The sequence below is a fragment of the Desmodus rotundus genome, chromosome X, assembly GCF_022682495.2.
Source record: "Desmodus rotundus isolate HL8 chromosome X, HLdesRot8A.1, whole genome shotgun sequence".
In the NCBI taxonomy this organism is placed as follows: Eukaryota; Metazoa; Chordata; class Mammalia; order Chiroptera; family Phyllostomidae; genus Desmodus; species Desmodus rotundus.
Genome location: NC_071400.1, coordinates 3,597,802 through 3,615,926, shown reverse-complemented (window position 1 = coordinate 3,615,926; position 18,125 = coordinate 3,597,802). Strand labels below are relative to the sequence as shown.

General features: G+C 41.6%; 1 protein-coding gene across 1 annotated transcript in view; it reads left to right on the top strand.

Annotated features, from left to right (window-relative positions):
* The window catches only part of LOC112300051 (vascular endothelial growth factor receptor kdr-like), a 161,466-nt gene that overhangs the window by 129,539 nt on the left and 13,802 nt on the right, over nt 1-18,125 (top strand). The window contains exons 17-24 of the mRNA XM_053917169.2: nt 1,137-1,272; nt 2,686-2,790; nt 3,640-3,753; nt 4,973-5,061; nt 6,233-6,440; nt 8,152-8,249; nt 10,070-10,192; nt 10,296-10,407. Coding sequence (XP_053773144.1) covers nt 1,137-1,272; nt 2,686-2,790; nt 3,640-3,753; nt 4,973-5,061; nt 6,233-6,440; nt 8,152-8,249; nt 10,070-10,192; nt 10,296-10,407 — 985 coding nt within the window. The remainder of the gene's footprint in view (nt 1-1,136; nt 1,273-2,685; nt 2,791-3,639; nt 3,754-4,972; nt 5,062-6,232; nt 6,441-8,151; nt 8,250-10,069; nt 10,193-10,295; nt 10,408-18,125) is intronic.

Genomic DNA, 18,125 nt, shown 5'->3' with positions numbered 1-18,125 from the left:
CTGTTTTCAGCACACATTTCCTGTCTGCAGGAGCTTGCTTTTGTCACTGCATTTGGGAAAATGCATAAGGAGCTGGCTGCAGTGTGGGTGGAGGTGTGGGTTTAATGCTAGGGCATTGGGGTGTTTGCAGGTCAGGAGGGTGAGTCCTCCAGTGAGGATTCCCAGTGGCCCCTCAGTGAAGGATTCCTGCCAGACCCATGTCTGCTTATACTTGGAAAGTTTAATCCATTTATACTTAAGGAAATTACTGCTATGAAATCACTTCTGCCATTTTACTATTTGTTTTCTCTATGTTTTACACCTTTTTTTTTTTTTTTGGTTTCTCAATTTCTCCTTTATAGACTTCTTTTGTAATTGATTTCTTTCTAGCAGCCCAAGTGTTGTCCCTTGTCACAGGCTCTTATGGTCCATACCTGTGCCTATAAATGCTTTGGGATAAAGCTGCCTGAGAAGCTAACCCTTCCCTGGATATGCTCCAGTTTGTATAAAACCAAGAGAAGCTTTTGTACTTGTGTTTGAGGGAGTTGCCTGACTTGAGACCCACAACCACCATATTTTTGGAACAAAGTTCATATTGTTCCCTCTGGCACTAGCAACATGCCCTAGGAGTGCTTACTACCATGTTCCTGGGTGCTGCCGAAACATGGGGTGTGAGGGGTGAGAGGCAGGCAAGTTTAACTGTCACAGCGCCTCGTTAACACAAAGCAGCTGGTTCTTATTTACCCGAGTCTTGCCCCCATTGTTGTAAGTTTTTACTAGAGGTAAAAGGTTTTACTAGAAGGTATTCAAAGGTTAAGTCTGACCAATTTTTCCCCCTTATTAGTTGATTTGTGGGGGAGAACATAACCCCAGAATTGGCTACTTTACCATTTTGGGTGCTCTCTGTTTTTATTATTGATTTTTAGTAGTTCTTTATAATAGGGGGATTAATTTACTATGCTTGTTTTAACTATTCTTCTAGTTTATATCTGTTTTCATGTCTTCATGGGGTGTTCTTTTTTTATATGTATGCTCGTGATGTGTTTTGGACTTTATGAACCAACTTAAAATATCAAATGGGAAAATCTGGAGGCCTTATTCATCTTCGGGAGATTAAGAAAACACAGTGACATGCTTTTTACTTTTCTTTTGTGCAGCCCAACGTGTCGGAAATCAAAACAGGCTACCTGTCCATCATCATGGATCCTGAAGAGATGCCCCTTGATGAACAGTGTGATAGGCTTCCTTATGATGCCACCAAGTGGGAATTCCCTAGGGAACGGCTGCAGTTAGGTAAGAAGAAACCTCTATTATATCATCCTTTCCACTTCTCTTTCCCCGGAGTGTCACAAATCACTGAGTAAAAGGCCCAAGAAAAGACAATGACTTGAAATGCAGGATGCGCTTAAACCTAAATAAAGTGGGATGCGTTTCAAGATGAGACCGATGAGAGCAGAAGCCATAAGTTAGGGGAGCAGAGTGGCATTGCACGCCCAGCGTGAGACTGGGAGGTTTTAGACCAGGGGTGTCAGACTTATTTTCACCGGGGGCCACACCAGCCTCATAGTGGCCTTCAAAGGGCCAAATGTAACTTTAGGACTGTATACATGTAACAATTCCTTAACTGTTAAATGACAGCTCGGCGCTGCCGCTGGGTAGAAACAAGGTGCCGGGCGGGATTTGGCCTGCGGGCCTGGTGTTTGCCTCCCGTGTTTTAGAAGTACTAATCTAGTCACCTTGTGCAACACGTGCCGCTTAACTTTTCTGAGCTTTCTTTCATTCTTAAAAGAGAATATTAGGAATTGTAGCTGTGCTGTTTTGTTTATATTCTGTCCCTGCTTTGAGGTTGTAGTGTGGTAATATTTGGGAATGTGTTTTACAAATTTTAAACACTTCATAAATGGAAGGTATTGGTTAACAATGGAGTCTCCCTGAAAGAAGTTGACTGGAGAGGCCGAGTCCTTTACACAAAGAAAATATAATGAATGCCCACAGAGATATATCCAGTATTCCAGTAGTTAATGTGCTTCCTAATGAAGTAGATGGCCAGAAGTCTCGACTTACATCTTATTAGCAGGTGTGCTCCCACCTTCACCTGACGAACTGGCCTTCATCTACAGGCCACCATAAATCTGCTCCACCCCACATGGTTCTTTCCGTTGCTGGCGTGGGGTAGCCCTCTACTCACTTATTCCACCCGTATTTGTTGGTCATCTATGATATACTGGACATCCGTCCAGGGGATAGGGAGATAGCAATGAGCAAGACAGACCTCATGGAGCTTATATTCTATTGGGAGAATTCATAGTAGATATTCCAGCATAACGTTATCTAACCATAGTGTTATGAAGAATAATAGGGCAAGTTGAAGAAATGTGGAGTAAAACATTGTTTTATTTAATTGTTTAAAATTTTCATTTTTTTAATTTAATGTTTATTGTATTTTTCCCATTACCATTTAGTCCCTTTATGCCCCCTCCCCCCCAGCAATCACCACACTGCTGTCTGGGTCCATGAGTCCTTTTTCCTTTTTCCTCATTCCCTCCATTGATGTTTTGCAGGGGGTGGTCCAGAAAGGGCCCCACCCCACCCTGAGAATTCTGACTCAGCAGTCATGGTGCCCATTGCTTGCAAGCAGACAACTTTTCATTTTTTCTCTGGGGTCTTTCAGTGGCTCCTACTCATTTTCACTTCTCATTTCTGCAGGCAAAATCCTTGGTCACGGTGCCTTTGGTAAAGTGGTGGAGGCCTGTGCCTTTGGCATCGACAGAGCTTCAACTTGCAAAACAGTAGCAGTGAAAATGCTGAAAGGTAATGTTTATATTCTTTGGAGGCCACTGGAAAATATCTGCAAGGACGCTTGGGATCAGGTAGAAACTGGGTTGTTGAAGAAATCAGTTAAAGTCATGGAGGGAGGTAACTACAAGTAACTTCCACCCTCATTTGGCCCATGTTTCCCATGGAAACTGCAGCCATGGACACAAGCCAATCATCATGGAACCTTATGTGCCGGTCTATTTGTTCTTCTTTTGTGTTCAACCACATAAATACTAAACTGAAGACTCAAGGTCTTTAGTTTTGGTAAGACCGATATGAGTCAATAGTGGTATTTGACCACCCGTTTTCCTACATGGTCTTCCACTGCAGCAGTAGAAGGGATGTTACAGAATATTCTTGCCATGAATTGCAACTGGATTCTGCACTGGTCAGGCTACAGAAAACTGTAGCGTGGTTTCAGCGTTGAATAGATAAACCCGCGTATGTTTAAACATCCCAATACCACCCAGTCCATGCTCCTGACTCCACACAAAAAAGACTTAAATCCGACCTCGCCAATTCACCAATCACCTCTTCTAGGACAGTAATGCAGACAAAGTTTATCACAAAAGAAGTAGCTACTGAAGGATGTCCTTTTCAAAATGAGAAGGTAGAAAAGTAGTTAAGGATGTTACGACACAAATCTCAGCGTGCAGGCTGGCTAGGGCGTGTGGAGATATTACTCTCCCATTTAGGATATTGTTTGGAAAGCACAGAAACGAATCAGTATGTTATGGACCTTTCTGCCAGTGTTCTTTAGCATTAAACAGGATCTCCTGTGCTCCTGCAACCTCTCCCAGGAGAAACAATTCTTTTGTGTATTACTGTGTTTATTTCAAACAGATTGTGCAACTTCCAGTGAGTTCAAGGCTTTGATGTCAGAATTGAAGATCCTCATTCACATTGGTCACCACCTCAATGTGGTTAACTTGCTGGGTGCCTGCACCAAACCCGGAGGTAAGGAGTCTTCCATACCTGGCCAGAAGTACCTTCTAGGGGTCAGAGCTCTCAAAGGCAAGCTGAGCCCTGTTTAGACCGGTCTTGATGTACGCATGTGAGCTTCCTCTAACTTAGAGACTCCCTGCAATGCACAGAACCTCCAGAGCCCATGTTGTGTGACCCCTGTTCTAGGAAGTACTGTGCAATATATAAGGGGATTGGGTGTATCTCTCAAATTCTTGCCAGCTCGAACATCCTGTGGAATCTCGGACACATTAGTTGAGGAGAAAACATTTGGGTGCTAAGGAACTGTGCCAACATATTCAGGGAAGGGTGTCCATCGCCTGCTTCGGTTACCCATCTTAGCTTTCACCTTCTTGGGTTAGCACCATAGCCCGAGGCCGGGTTTCACCTGTCTAGCCAATAGCAATTCTACAACCCCCGTGTATTTACAGATTTGAAGTCATTCTCTCAACTACACTGAAAGCCCTTTGGTTGTTTCTGTATTGCAGTGCTATTCAGAAGTTGTCTCTTTCATTTAACTTTATTTTAAACAACATTTTCTGAGCCCCTTCTGATTTTATGTGAGGCACAAAGCACGGGGCTTGGAGGGTGTATTGGCAGCATGGTGCAGGGAAACTACACACGTAAACAAAACAGTCCTTCAGGCCACATACAATTTGTGGTGTTGGCAAGCACAGAGAAATGTAGGCTGTGGGAAACCTGCAGAGAGACTTAAGCTGTGGAGTGACAGAATGACCATTGAGAGATGCATTTTAGCAAGCTGTTGGTGGTGGGGGTAGGGCAGCGGTGAGGAAGGTGCAGACAGGAGCCCGGGTTAGTAAATGGATTAAAGATGCAGCCAGCTGGGTACTCCTTTGCCTCCATCATTGCAACTGTTAGCTGCCTGTGGTCAGGGGGCCCTGTCCTCCTCATTCCTGTATCCTTCACGTTAGCCAGCCCAGGGAACACCACAGTAAAGTGCATTGTGGTTTTATGGCCTTCATTTCCCCCTTCTGCCAAATCTTCCCTCACCCAACTCTCAGCCAGTCAGCTGTTTCTGGGATCAATCACCATTGCATTCTGCACAAATAGTCAGTCAACCGGTTCGTAGCTAGAGAAATGCTATGTGAGATTTTAGGAGATCTCTGGTCAACAGATTACCGGGACAAGGCTAGCGCAACAAGCCGATCGCCATCATTTCTGGAAAGATGACTGTGGACATTACTTTGGGCAGGTCCTTTGATGGTCATTGTAGAATTCTGCAAATATGGAAATCTGGCCGACTTTCTGAGAGGGAAGAGAGGAGATTTTATTGCTTCCAAGGTAGGTTTCCCCAACTGATTCCCACACTTTATCTTCATTTTTTCCTACTATCTGAATATTTTCTGGTGATAAAAAGGGAGAGAAGAGTGGATAACAGAGGCCAAAGAACTGCTGGTCAGGGGGTGTAGGGTATACATTTCTACAGCAAATACAGCCTTGAACTCGATGACCTCTAAAGTTTCTCTTAGAAAACTCAGCATGCTCCGGGCACGGGCTGAAATTATGTGGTTGGTTAGTGTCTCCCTCAGTTTATAATCAGAGGTGCAGAGTACTTCGCTACCCCGTTCCCATCATGCCTTTATTCTTCTATAGCCGTCAACTTAGCTTTCTGACATCCCCTGAAGCTCTGGGGAAAAGAACTTTTAAAAAATGGAATATATTGGTGTGACGTTGGTTAATAAGGTATATAGGTTTCAAGTGTACGATTCTAAGGTCCTTTCATTTGGATCATTTCCAGCCCTGAGGAAATGGGCAGGGGCATATATCACTGAAGTCTTAATATTCTCTTCTCACTTTTTCCTGCTCTCTGTAGGTGGACACGCTGCCCCTGTGCTTATCTCTCTGGGAAGAGGTAGCTTAGATGTCTCTGTTTCCCAAAGTACTGCAAAGCACTGTGTCAGTCACTGCTTTGTTTAAAAAAAAATATGTGATTTTTTTTTAAATGAATTCGGGAAAGAGTCTCCAGGACCCAGGGTGTCATCTGACTTGGTTTTCTGAACCAGCAATTTGTTAATTCCAACCCCAAGTTCTCCCTCTACTCTAATTTTAGCAAAGATAAAGGGAGTAATGGTAGTTAAAAATACAGGGTGTCTCCTTTGTATGATACACGCTCAATTTCTAAGCACAGAGCTCAGACACCCTTTGGAGGACCACATGTCACCGGTTCTCCTGGCCCTGCGGAGGCCTGCTGACTTACGGGCCAAGGAAACCCCTTCGACAGCCAGATCTGGGATGTTGCCCCTCACCGGGCATGAGTCTAGTGACATCACGGCATAGGGAATAGAGCCCTAGGCTAAGAGTCAGACTCTCAGCTTTCTTCCAGCCTGTCTTTGAGTGATTGATTCCCTTCCACCTGTCTTAAGCCTCAGTTTCCCCGATAGAAACCTGGGGTAGGATGGACCGGATCATGTGTAAGTCTCTTCCAGCTCTGAGGATCTATTTGAACTCTCAGGTCCTGCTCGGTATGGATAAAAAGATGAAGACCTTTCATGATTCTGACTGCAAGTCCTCCCAGCTGATCAAGCGGCGTCTGGAGAGCGTGGCTAGCACAGGAAGTTCCACCAGCTCTGGCTTCATTGAGGACAAGAGCTGTAGCGAATCTGATGAGGAGGAAGAAAGTAACCGCCACCTTCTGGGGGCCACGACGACCCACCGAGCAGGTATGTGGAGTTGTTTTCTGGCCAACCCTCAAGACCACCAGAGGTTTGAGGATAGGGGTTGCGTAGGGGGAGTGAGGCCACTGCCCAGCAAGGTTAGACCAGGGTGGAGGGCGGTCACCCAGAACACCATGTGTCTTCCTCTGCAACTGTTGCCATGCATCTCGGAGGGCATTTGCTTCTAAGCTCAGCTTGCACTTTCATTAGCAAACAGAAGTAGTTTACAATGACACATTGCCGTAGACCTTTACAGTTTCCAAGGCACTTCCCAACAAAGTCTCTCCTTGAGCTTTATGACTGTTCTATGAGATGAATAGGGGTGCTTATCTCCATTTGACAAAGAAGAACCCGATGTTATATAAGTATGCAATAATAATAAGTAAATATAAAATATACTTAACAGATACTGCCTGATGGTCAAAATATTTAACATGTATATAAGGTATTGAGAAATGACTATGAATCTGAAAATATTTTACAGCTTAAAATATTGAACAAATGCTTGCACAGATACTGACCAATCAGAATACATGTCTGATGTAGCCCTGGAGCAGGCTCTTGGGGTTTTTGAATCATGGTCAAGTCTGGGCAGGGATGGGATAACTGTAGTGGAGAGGACACTTGAAGAGCTTGTCGGAGTAACTGTTTACCAAGAAGTATGGAAATATTTTGAGGACAAGCAACTATAATAGCTGTATCAATGTTTACCACCTCAGTATTGATCTGGCTCAGCTAAATAAGGGAAGTGGGAATCGAACACAGGCCACCCACTTCTTTCCTTGTTACCCCCCACTCTTGGTTTTGACTGACAGGTTCAAGCATTGACTTTAGGTTACACGTGTCTTATTCTTCCTGAGTTTTCTCCCTTACACTGGAATCTACTGGTGCCACTCATCTTCCTGCCTCTGTTCCCCTTATTGTCCTCTTGCTCACAAGTAAACTGTGTGTGATATCTGTCTGGCATTGTGCATGACGGGACAGCATCTGGTCTGCGAGTGAGAAGATACAGGTTTTATTACTGGCTCTCACTAACATACTTTGTGACCTTGGACAAGTCACACCTCTTCTCTAGGCTTTGTTTTCTCTATTTGTAAAATGACAGTAGACATTTGGGCTAGAATCTTCATAAAGGCCCTTATAATCCTAATATGTTGGTGGTAGAGCATCAGGAAGGACATAGGAATTTCTGAACTTAGCATCTATTGACAGAGAGATGGGGGAAGTGATCTAGTAAGGACTGTGGTGTATAGTGACCACACATGGTGATTACAAAAACGCAGACCTGTGGTCACCATGAATCATGGGAATTTCCCCCAAATTCCCAACCTCTGGCATCCTGTAGACATCTTCCAGATTCTTTCTTGCACCTAGAATTGGCAAGGAAATCTGTAAAAGCAATGTATTGTATTTGGGGGGTGGGGGAACAGTCAAGGTATAAGCTGCTGAATCCCTGAAGACATCTGGTGGATTATGTTGATTCACAAGAGTATATGCCCATCACTTAAAAATACACAGGAGGTCATAGTACAGGAAGGTATGCCAAGGTCCTGTTGTTAAAAACCTTTGCCTCCATTTTGCAAGCTTTTGTGGAAGACCGATCTTTCTTCCTCACTAGTTACTCCCTACTGCTGTCTCTACAAAATCGTGGGGAAGTTTTCAACCACCAGTCTTTTTCTCCAACCTTTTTTTTTTTTTTTTTTTTTTTGCTTTTTAGATTCGAAGAATCTCTATAAGCACACCCTCACCTTGGAGGACCTGATCTGCTATAGCTTCCAAGTGGCCAAGGGCATGGAGTTCCTCGCTTCCAGAAAGGTGAGTGTTCATTCTTCCTTTTCATTCATTTCTATTGTTTGTGGAGGAAGGGAGGTGGATTTCCAAAACACCAGTATCCATAGTAGCTTTTTTAATAGTCCACTCTTTTTATTTATTTATTTTTTTGCTGTTGCTGTTTTTTATTAGGCAAATATTTTTTAAGTATATGTTTTGATTATGCTATTACAGTTGCCCCAATTTTTTCTCCCATTTATCCCCCTCCATCCCGAACCCCCTACCCTCCACCATCCCCCCCCTTAGTCCATGTCCATGGGTTGTACATATAAGTTATTTGGCTTCTTCATTTCCTATACTATTCTTAACCTTGCCCCACCTATTTTGTGCCTAACAATTATGCTTTTTATTCCCTGTACCTTTTCCCCCAGTCTCCCCCTCCCCCTCCCCACTGATAACCCTCCATGTGATCTCCATTTCTGTAATTCTGTTCCTCTTCTAGTTATTTGCTTAGTTTTTGTTTTTGTTTTTTAGGTTCAGTTGTTAGTAGTTGTGAGTTTGTTGTCCTTTTACTATTCTTAGTTTTGATCTCCTTCTTTTTCTTAGATAAGTACCTTTAACATTTCATATAATAAGGGCTTGGTGATGATGAACTCCTTTTAACTTGACCTTATCTGAGAAGCACTTCATCTGCCCTTCCATTGTAAATGAAAGCTTTGCTGGATAGATTCATCTTGGATGTAGGTCCTTGTCTTTCATGATTTTGAATACTACTTTCCAGCCCCTTCTTGCCTGCAAGGTTTCTTTTGAGAAATCAGCTGATAGTCTTATGGGAACTCCTTTGTAGGTAACTCTCCTTTTCTCTTGCTGCTTTGAAGATTCCTTATCTTTCATCTTGGGTAATGTAATGATGATGTGCCTTGCTGTGTTCATCTTTGGGTCCAACTTCTTTGGGATTCTCTGAGCTTCCTGGACTTCCTAGAAGTCTATTTCCTTTGTCAGATTGGGGAAGTTCTCCTTCATTATTTTTTCATACAAGTTTTCAATTTCTTGTTCTTTTTTTAAGAATTTATAGAAATAAGTGCTTTCTGACTATGTGGAAGGAAGTCTAGAGAACGTGTGGTGTTGTATTTATCAGCAGGTGTTGTATTTATAAGCAATACAATGAACACTTGAAAACAAGAAAATGTTCCATAGTTCTAAAGACTAAAACCTACGGTGCCTGAAGGTGTGGGGCTGAGGAAATATAGCTGAACACAGAGCCTGACACTGATTACGAAAGGCTTTGAACATCATACAAAGAAATTGGAACTTCGATGGTTTCTAACCATCACAAAATAGAAAATTTTTAAATGGGAACATGCTCAAGTTTGTTTTTAAGGAATGGGACTTTGGGGGCCAAAGCGGACCAGTGAGTAGTTCATGGGACTAGACTGGAGGCACAGATATCAGTTTGGAAGCCTTTGCAATGGCGTCAGTGAGGGAAAACAAGGGTCTCTGGGACCCAGGGTACTAGCAGTAGAATGCAGTAGATAGAATAGATGTATATTCTGAGGTAATATCCCAGTGTCTGAAGGACAAAACATAGTAGTGGTAGCCAAATGGGAGAAACCATTCCATTGTCGTGGAGATTCTGCCCACTCAGCCAAATTTCAGAACCGACCAACTCCTCAGTCTATCAGTGAATTGTAGCTTCAACCCCTTTATCTGAGGCTGAGCACTTCTGAGATACTTTCCTGTTCTGAATTTTCATTCCTTTCCTCTCCACACTCAGTACCGAGCCTTTCTCCTGGCTGAGAATCTGTAAGCCTGCACCATGCTAGGGCCTGGCGGCCCTCTGAGCCGCCTTTGTGCTTTTTCTTCAGTGCATTCATCGGGACTTGGCTGCTCGGAACATCCTTCTAGCTGATAACAACATTGTGAAGATCTGTGACTTTGGTTTGGCCAGAGACATCTACAAAGACCCTGACTATGTCTGGAAAGGAGATGTAAGTTCATGGTTCACTGGCACAATTCCCCAAGCCCAGGCCCTTGGGGGCTGTTGGTGTTACGGATGTTATTTCATGGCTCTCTCCCATTTTGGCTTTCCAGGCAAGACTCCCACTTAAGTGGATGGCACCTGAAGCCATTTTTGACAAGGTTTACACTATCCAGAGTGATGTGTGGTCATTTGGCATCTTGCTGTGGGAAATATTCTCTCTGGGTAAGTGTATCTTTTGGTTGCTCCCCCCTCACTATTGCCAGTCAACATTGGCTACAACCTCAGAACTTAGCCCTTGGCCCATGGATACAATGGGATCAGGCAGAAAACCCTTCTGAGAACCAACAAAATTTGTCTCATTCACTTACTGATTGATCAAATTTATTCAAAAATATTTATTGAGAGCCTATCATGAGCCAGGCATTGTGAATACTGGAGGTACAGTGGTAAACAAAGCAGATGATAATCCCTGCCGCCGTGGAGCTCGCAGTCTAGTCAGAATAGACTGACCACGAACAATTAATCAGTAAAACATGGAAACTTTTAAATAGTGTTAGGTAGTACGGAGAAAAATGTAGAAGAGATTTAGGGAGTATTGGTATGGAGTAGAACGTGGGTTAGTTTTGAAATGGAATGGTTAAGGAGTGCCTCACAGAAAGTCAAATGCTTCAGTAAAGGCCTGAAGAGTGAAGAAATGAGCCACACAGCTATCTGGGAGAAGAGAATACTGCACAAGGGAAATAGTAAATGGAGTGTGCCCGCTGAGTTTGAGGATCGGACAGGAGACCACTGTGGCTGGAGTGGATGAGTGAGCTTCAGACTAGCTGGAGGTGAGGTTAGAGGGGGAAGGAGGTACACACATCAGACAGGGCTGTGCTGACAGAGAGAGATGAAGTAACTTCTTAAAGACTTTTCAAAGAGCCAGAATTTGAACCCAGTGTGTCTGACTCCCAAGCCCTACTTTTAAGCACCACGCACACTGCCAAACTTACCCAAGCCATAGCGTGGCGTCAGTGTTTCTAAGTCCTGTGGAACCCTGAAGAAAGCAGCACGGTAAATCGTGAAACCAGTCTTCTAGACTCCCAGTCCCACATGCCTGACACCTGGAGGAAAAACTTTATAAACATACCAGGGAGCCAGGAGATAATGCAATACAAGGCTTTTTAAAAAGAAAACAATGCTCTACCATGTATTAGGTCTGCGTCTGACATCGGGTTCGCCCTCCGTGACTCGGAATCAAAGGCCTGTCTGCGGTACCCAGGGGTTTTTAATTCAAATCAGTCAGGCGTGCCTGTTTGTGAGCCAGGTGCACCTAATTCACATGATAAATATTTTATCAATTAAAATTTGTGTCACTGAATATAGAGGAGGATTCAAAGGTTTGTAGATGACTGAGATCAAGTGATTGGAAGATGCTTGCGTTGTCCACCCAGGCTGTTTTGGCCCTCATCCGCAGTGTCCGGTCTCTCTGTCTTCTCTCTGAGATGAGAGGTGTTTAAGAGGTGGAAAAAGGTGTTTGAGCAAAGGGGAACTGACACAGTTTGGTTTTTCTCCGAGTCACATGTGGAATCACTGTCAATAAGAAATGTTGATATACCAGACAACTTGAGTTTCAGAATAGGCTTCTCTCTACCGGCTCTTTGCTCAGAGAGGAATGTCTGCCCACAACCCATCTGACCCACAGAGCCTTTTGAAGAGAGGCTTGGTGAGAAGGAAGTAAAAGAGCTGCTAGCGCTCCTTTCTCCTGCTTCCCAGGATGTAGAAGCACGAACACCACACTATCCCTTGTTCTGAGGACAGCGAGGTATCTGAACAAACAACATTTTGAGACAGATGACTGTTAACCAATTGTTCTTTTAACTTTTTTGATGGAAATCTGTTATATGGATTACATATTTCCTTGCCTCAATAAACTCTTTCAATAAGCCATTGCTCCTACTTCCCTTGCTCTCTTATTCCCCTACTTTTCTTCTCTTTGTCTTCCTTCACCTTTTTCTCAGTTTCCAAATTAACTTCCAGCAGGATCTGAATTTCATAACCCTTGGTATCCACTGATCAGATTATGTCTTCGGTAACACCGCATCTTTTGTTTTTTTGGTTATTTTTCTTATAGCTGCAGTTCATAGCCTTTCGTGACTATTTCTATGAGCAGACCCTTCAGGTAGCTGAAAGCCTAACTACTACATAAATACAATGTTATCAAATCCCATCTCACTATTGAATGATAACACATGGAATAACACGGCGATTTTTCTTTAAGAAGTTCAGCATTTGTAGAAAGTACATAATAAGTAGATAGAAAATGCTCTGTGAATTGCAAGTTACTGAACCAATTAAGGATATTATTATCATCTCCTTTAATTGTTATAACTTCCTGTTAACTAGAATAGACATTATTATACAAAGTTTACATATGAGAAAGCTGAGCCTCAGAGCAGTACCGATGCATATGAGGCCACAGAAAAACTAGTAGGCACAGCCGGGACTCAAACCCTACATGTGATATGAGACTCAGGGTCCTTTCCTATAAGACTTTCCTTGGAATAAACACTGAAGTCATTGAGAAATTGAGGCAGGTGCATAGTTGGAGTCCTTGCATCAGCCCAGCATTTAAATTCTTTTTTTTTTAATTTATTTTATTTTTTTAATTAATTTATTTATTTTTATTCAGTTAAAATTGTCTGCATTTCAGCATTTAAATTCTTTATCCCAAAACGAGAAACAGACGTCACTAGGCATTGGGCCATCTGGGATGAGACCATCACAAGTATAGGGAACAGTGAGTGCACAGGCCCAGAGGCTGAAACATGTTTGATGTGTTGAGAAGGCACCGCGATGTGCACCGTGGTGGACGGTGAGGATAGACAGGTAGCAAAGAACAATTTCATGTGATGCCTTACCAGACGGGGTAGGAACTTGGGGTGCAGATGAAACAGATATATTGCCAAAGAGCCGTATACATAGAGAAACATAACATATGTGACTTTGAGTCAGACTCGAGCTCGAATCCCAGAGTCCCTTCTCATTAGCTGTACCAATTTAGCAGTCTTGTTCCTCCAGTCTGGGTTCCAACTTCCTCATCTAAAAATGAGGTTAATAATTTCTTTATCACAAGGTTGTTATGTTAAAGTACTACTTGAACTATAAAGTGCCGTGCACATGTTGGTGTATTCTCCAAAGGGTTGAAATTCCAGTCCCCTGAACCATAGATTCTTTTTTTTATTCTTTATCTTTGATTTATTTTTTTAAATATAAATTAGTTTATTGTTGTTCAATTACATTTGCATTTTCTTCCCACCCCTCCCCACCATCCCAGCCATACCCACCTCCCTCCCTTGTTTCCACCCTCCCCCTTGGTTTTGTCCATGTGTCCTTTATAGTAGTTCCTGAAAACCCTACACCCCATTATTCCCTCCCCCCTCCCCTCCGGCTATTGTTAAATTGTTCTTAATTTCAGTGTCTCTGGTTCTATTTTATTTGCTTTTTCCTTGTGTTGATTATGTCCCAGTTAAAGGTGAGATCATATGGTATTTGTCCCTCACCGCCTGGCTTATTTCACTTAGCATAATGCTCTCCAGTTCCATCCATGCTGTTGCAAAGGGTATAAGCTCCTTCTTTCTTTCTGCTGCGTAGTATTCCATTGTGTAAATGTACCACAGTTTTTTGATCCACTCATTTGCTGATGGGCACTTAGGTTGCTTCCAGTATTTGGTTATTCTAAATTGTGCTGCTATGAACTTTGGGGTGCATGGGTTCTTCTGGATTGGTGTTTCAGGATTCTTAGGATATAATCCCAGCAGTAGAATTGCTGGGTCAAGAGGCAGTTCCATTTTTAGTTTTCTGAGGAAACTCCATACTGTTTTCCACAGTGACTGCACTAGTCTGCATTCCCACCAACACTTGTTTGTTGATTTTGAACCATACATTCTTTAATTCACCTGATAACACCCCAAGATGGGTGACTAAAATTTTATCTATTGCCTGAATAAAAGCAGAAGAAAGTGAAACACTGGAGTGTTTCACTGAAAAATACCCTTCTTGCTGTGTATGTGCAAATTGTTATTTGTATGTACATTGTGCTGACTATATGTGGTTCTGTTTATTTAAGTGGTATAATACCATAATGGATGGAATTTTACTATAAAACTTATACCTGACCCAGGAGGAGGGTGGGAGAAGGCTCATAAGATTGGGCCTTCACTTAAGTCCTGAGGTTGGAGCCAGCTGGAGGGGAGAGAACAGGGACTAGTATATAAGGGTTGAAGGACTTGCTTCTTCACAATAGCATTCCAGAAGGTTCAACGATACATCTCTGCCAATCTTTATTAAGCTGGAGTGGTGAATGAGCCAGAACTCTTTAAGTTGTAAAAAATTCCTAAGAATATAGAAAGAGTTTTGAAAAAGAAAAATATTTAGTTTGAAAGGATTTATGGTTTTCATTTAAAGGTAAATCTGTGATCAGCTATCAGGTGCAAGGTGATGTCTTAGGGTATTGAAGATACCAATTTTCCCAGCATCATTTATTGAAACATCTAACATAATAAATTACATAGAAGAAAACATAGGCGCTAAACTTACAAAACTTTCTCTTAAGAGAGGATTTTATGAATTTGGCCCTAGAGGCAAGGGAAGTAAAGGCAAAAACAAATGAATGGGACTATATCAAACTAAAACCCACCTCCACAGCCAAAGAAAACACCAGCAAAATAAAAAAGCAACCAACTGAGTGGGAGAAAATACTTGCAAACAATAGCTCTAACATGGGGTTAATATCCAAAATATATAAAGAATTTATGCAACCCAACACCAAAACACCAAGCAACCAAATTAAAAATGGGCAAAGGACTTAAAAAGACACTTCTCCCAAGAAGACATAACAGATGTTCAACAGACGCATGAAAAAATATTCAACTATACTAGCTGTTAGGGAAATGCAAATCAAAATTACAATGAGATACCACCTCACACCTCTTAGAATGGCTGTTATCAACAAGACAGGTAAAAAGTGTTGGAGAGGTTGTGGGGAAAAGGGAACCCTCTTCCTTCATTCACTCTGGTGGGAATGTAAACTGGTACAGCCACTATAGAAACCAGTATGGAAGTTCCTCAGAAATTTAAGAAAGTTACCATAGGACCCAGCAATCCTTCTTCTGAGTATTTACACCCAAATTCAAAAACATTTATTCTCACAGCTATAGGTGCCCCTACGCTCGTTGCAGCATTTTTCATGGTGGCCAAGACATGGAAACAACTGAAATGTCCTTCAATAGATGATTAAGTATAAAGGATGGGGCACATATATGCAATGGATACTACTCAGCCATAAGAAAAGATGAAATACTGCCATTTGCAACAACAGGGATAGATATTGAGAACATCACTCTAAGCAAAACAAGTCAGAGAGAAAAAGTCAACCATATGATTTCATTCATAAGTGGGATATAAAACTGAAAGCAACAAAGGAACAAATGAGAAAAACAACCGAACAAAAATTCATAGAAACAGACAACAGTATGATGGTTGCCAGAGGGAAGGAGGGATACGGGAGGAGCAAAGGGTAAAGAGGGTCAAATATTTGGTGAGGCAAGATCTGATTTTGGGTGGTGGGCGCACAATACCATATACAGATGACGTATCATAGAATTTTACACTTCAAACCCATACAATTTTCTTAAGCCATATCTCCACCATTAATTTAATTAAACCAAAATGAAAAAATTAATAGAATTAATAAGATACTTTAATAAAGTAACAAGATATACAATTAATATACAGAAATTTGTCATGTTCCTATATGCTAATAACAATCAGAAAGAGAAATGAAGAAAACAATCCCATTTACAATTGCATCAGATAGAATAAAATACTTAGCAATAAGCTTAACCCAAGGAGGTGAAAGACCTGTACTCTGAAAACTGTAAGACAGTAACAGGACACAGTTAAGTGAAAACATATACTGGCTCATGGATCGGAGGATTAAAATGGTTAAAATGACCTATTACCCTAAACAATTTACAGGTTCAACACAATTCCTATCAAAATAACAATGTAATTGTTCTCAAAACTAGAATGAATAATACTAAAATTTCTATAGAACCACCAAAGACCCTAAATAGCCAAAAAACACTGAACAGAAATACAAAATCTTGATAAAGAAGATTAAAGTTGGAGGTATAATGCTTCCTGACCTGAAACTATACTACACAAAGCTATAATACTCAAAACTGTATAGTAGTGGAACAAAAACAGACACATAGATCAATGGAACAGAATAGAGAGCTCATAAATAAATCTTGGCTTTTATTGTCAACTGATGGATGACAGAGGTAAAAATACACACTAGAATAATCATGTTATGAACAACAAGGTCAGTCTGTATTTACATGCTTTATAGTGTCATCACCAGATGTATCTAGTAGCGATCTGTCACTACTGTACAGACTTCACTATAACGTATTTCATTATTGCGAGCACCTCATACCCCTTCATCTTCTGCACCCGTGCCCCCACCTCTAACAGCTTTCAGTTTGCTCTCTGCATCTGAGTCTGTTTCTGTTTTGTTTTGTTGTTTGTTCTCTTAGTACTTTTTAAGAATCCACATAAGTGAAATCATGTCATTTACCCTCTGTCCAACTTATATCAGGTAGCATAATACCTTGGACATGTATACGTGAAGTTTTAAATGACATGATTTCATTCTTTTTCATGCCTAAATAACATGCCATCTTTTTTATTGATTCATACATTGATGGATAGTTAGGTGGCTTCTATATTTTTGCTACTGTAAGTAATGTTGCAATGAACATAGAGTGTATGTATATATCTCTTTGAATTAGTGTTTTCATTTTCATAATATAAGTGTCCAGAAATGAAATTGGTGGGTCATATGGTAGTTCTATTTTTATTTTTCTGAGAAACCTCCATACCGTTTTCCATAGCGGCTGCACCATTTTACACTCCCACTAAGAGTGCACGAGAGTTCCCGTTTCTGCACATCCTTGCCGTCCCTTATTGTTTGGTGACCTTTTAATCACAGCCATTTCGACAGGTGTAAGGTGTTATCTCATGATTTTTATCTGCATTTTTATGATGACTAGTAACGCTGCGCATACTTGATATTTTTGTTGAGCATCTGCGTGACTTCTTTGGAGAAATGTCTTCTCGGGTCATTTGCCCATTTTTTAACTTTATTTTTATTTTGGACACTGTTACAGATATCCCCATCCTCCCCCCATGGCCACCTGCACTCAGCCCCTCCTTCCCTCTGGCCTTCACGACACTGTTGTCTGTGTCTCTGTGTCATGCATACATGTTATTTCGTCCCTTTGGTAGTGTCATATTTCCTTGATTCCTTGTGTTCCTTGTAGCTTTGTTTTGGTGTCTGACACCATCTTGAATCTCAAAGTCCTAGAAAATGTATTTTAGAGTTTTCATCACTATGGAATATAAGCAGCCGAGTAAGAGTCATGAGCTTGGCGAGGCAGCTCGCCCATGCACAGACATAGGTGTTCAAGGAAACTTCTGGTTTGATCATTGGTAATCTCCTAACCTACTTTACACTGTGATTCAAACTTGGGAAATGTGCTTTTTCTTTACCATTAAACATTTTTGTAATTATTTTTTTCACTGGCCAACATAGAATTTACTCTCAGGCCTTATTTCTTTTTTGGGTTTGGGTACCAACAAGACTACATTTCCCGAGTAGGAAGCAGATGTCCACTCCGGGTGGAAATCTCCTCCCTTGTTGTTCTTGAGACCTGGACTACGTTAGCATGCCATAGTTAAAGTATAATGTGAAAAGAGCATTGAGAGACTGCAGAAACAGATGTTTTTGGATTAAAAGTAAAATCACCCACCTTATATTGAGAGGTAGGTTACATTCCAGCAAATCACAGATAATGGCTGAACATAGCATTTAAAGGCATGAAATTATTGCTTGG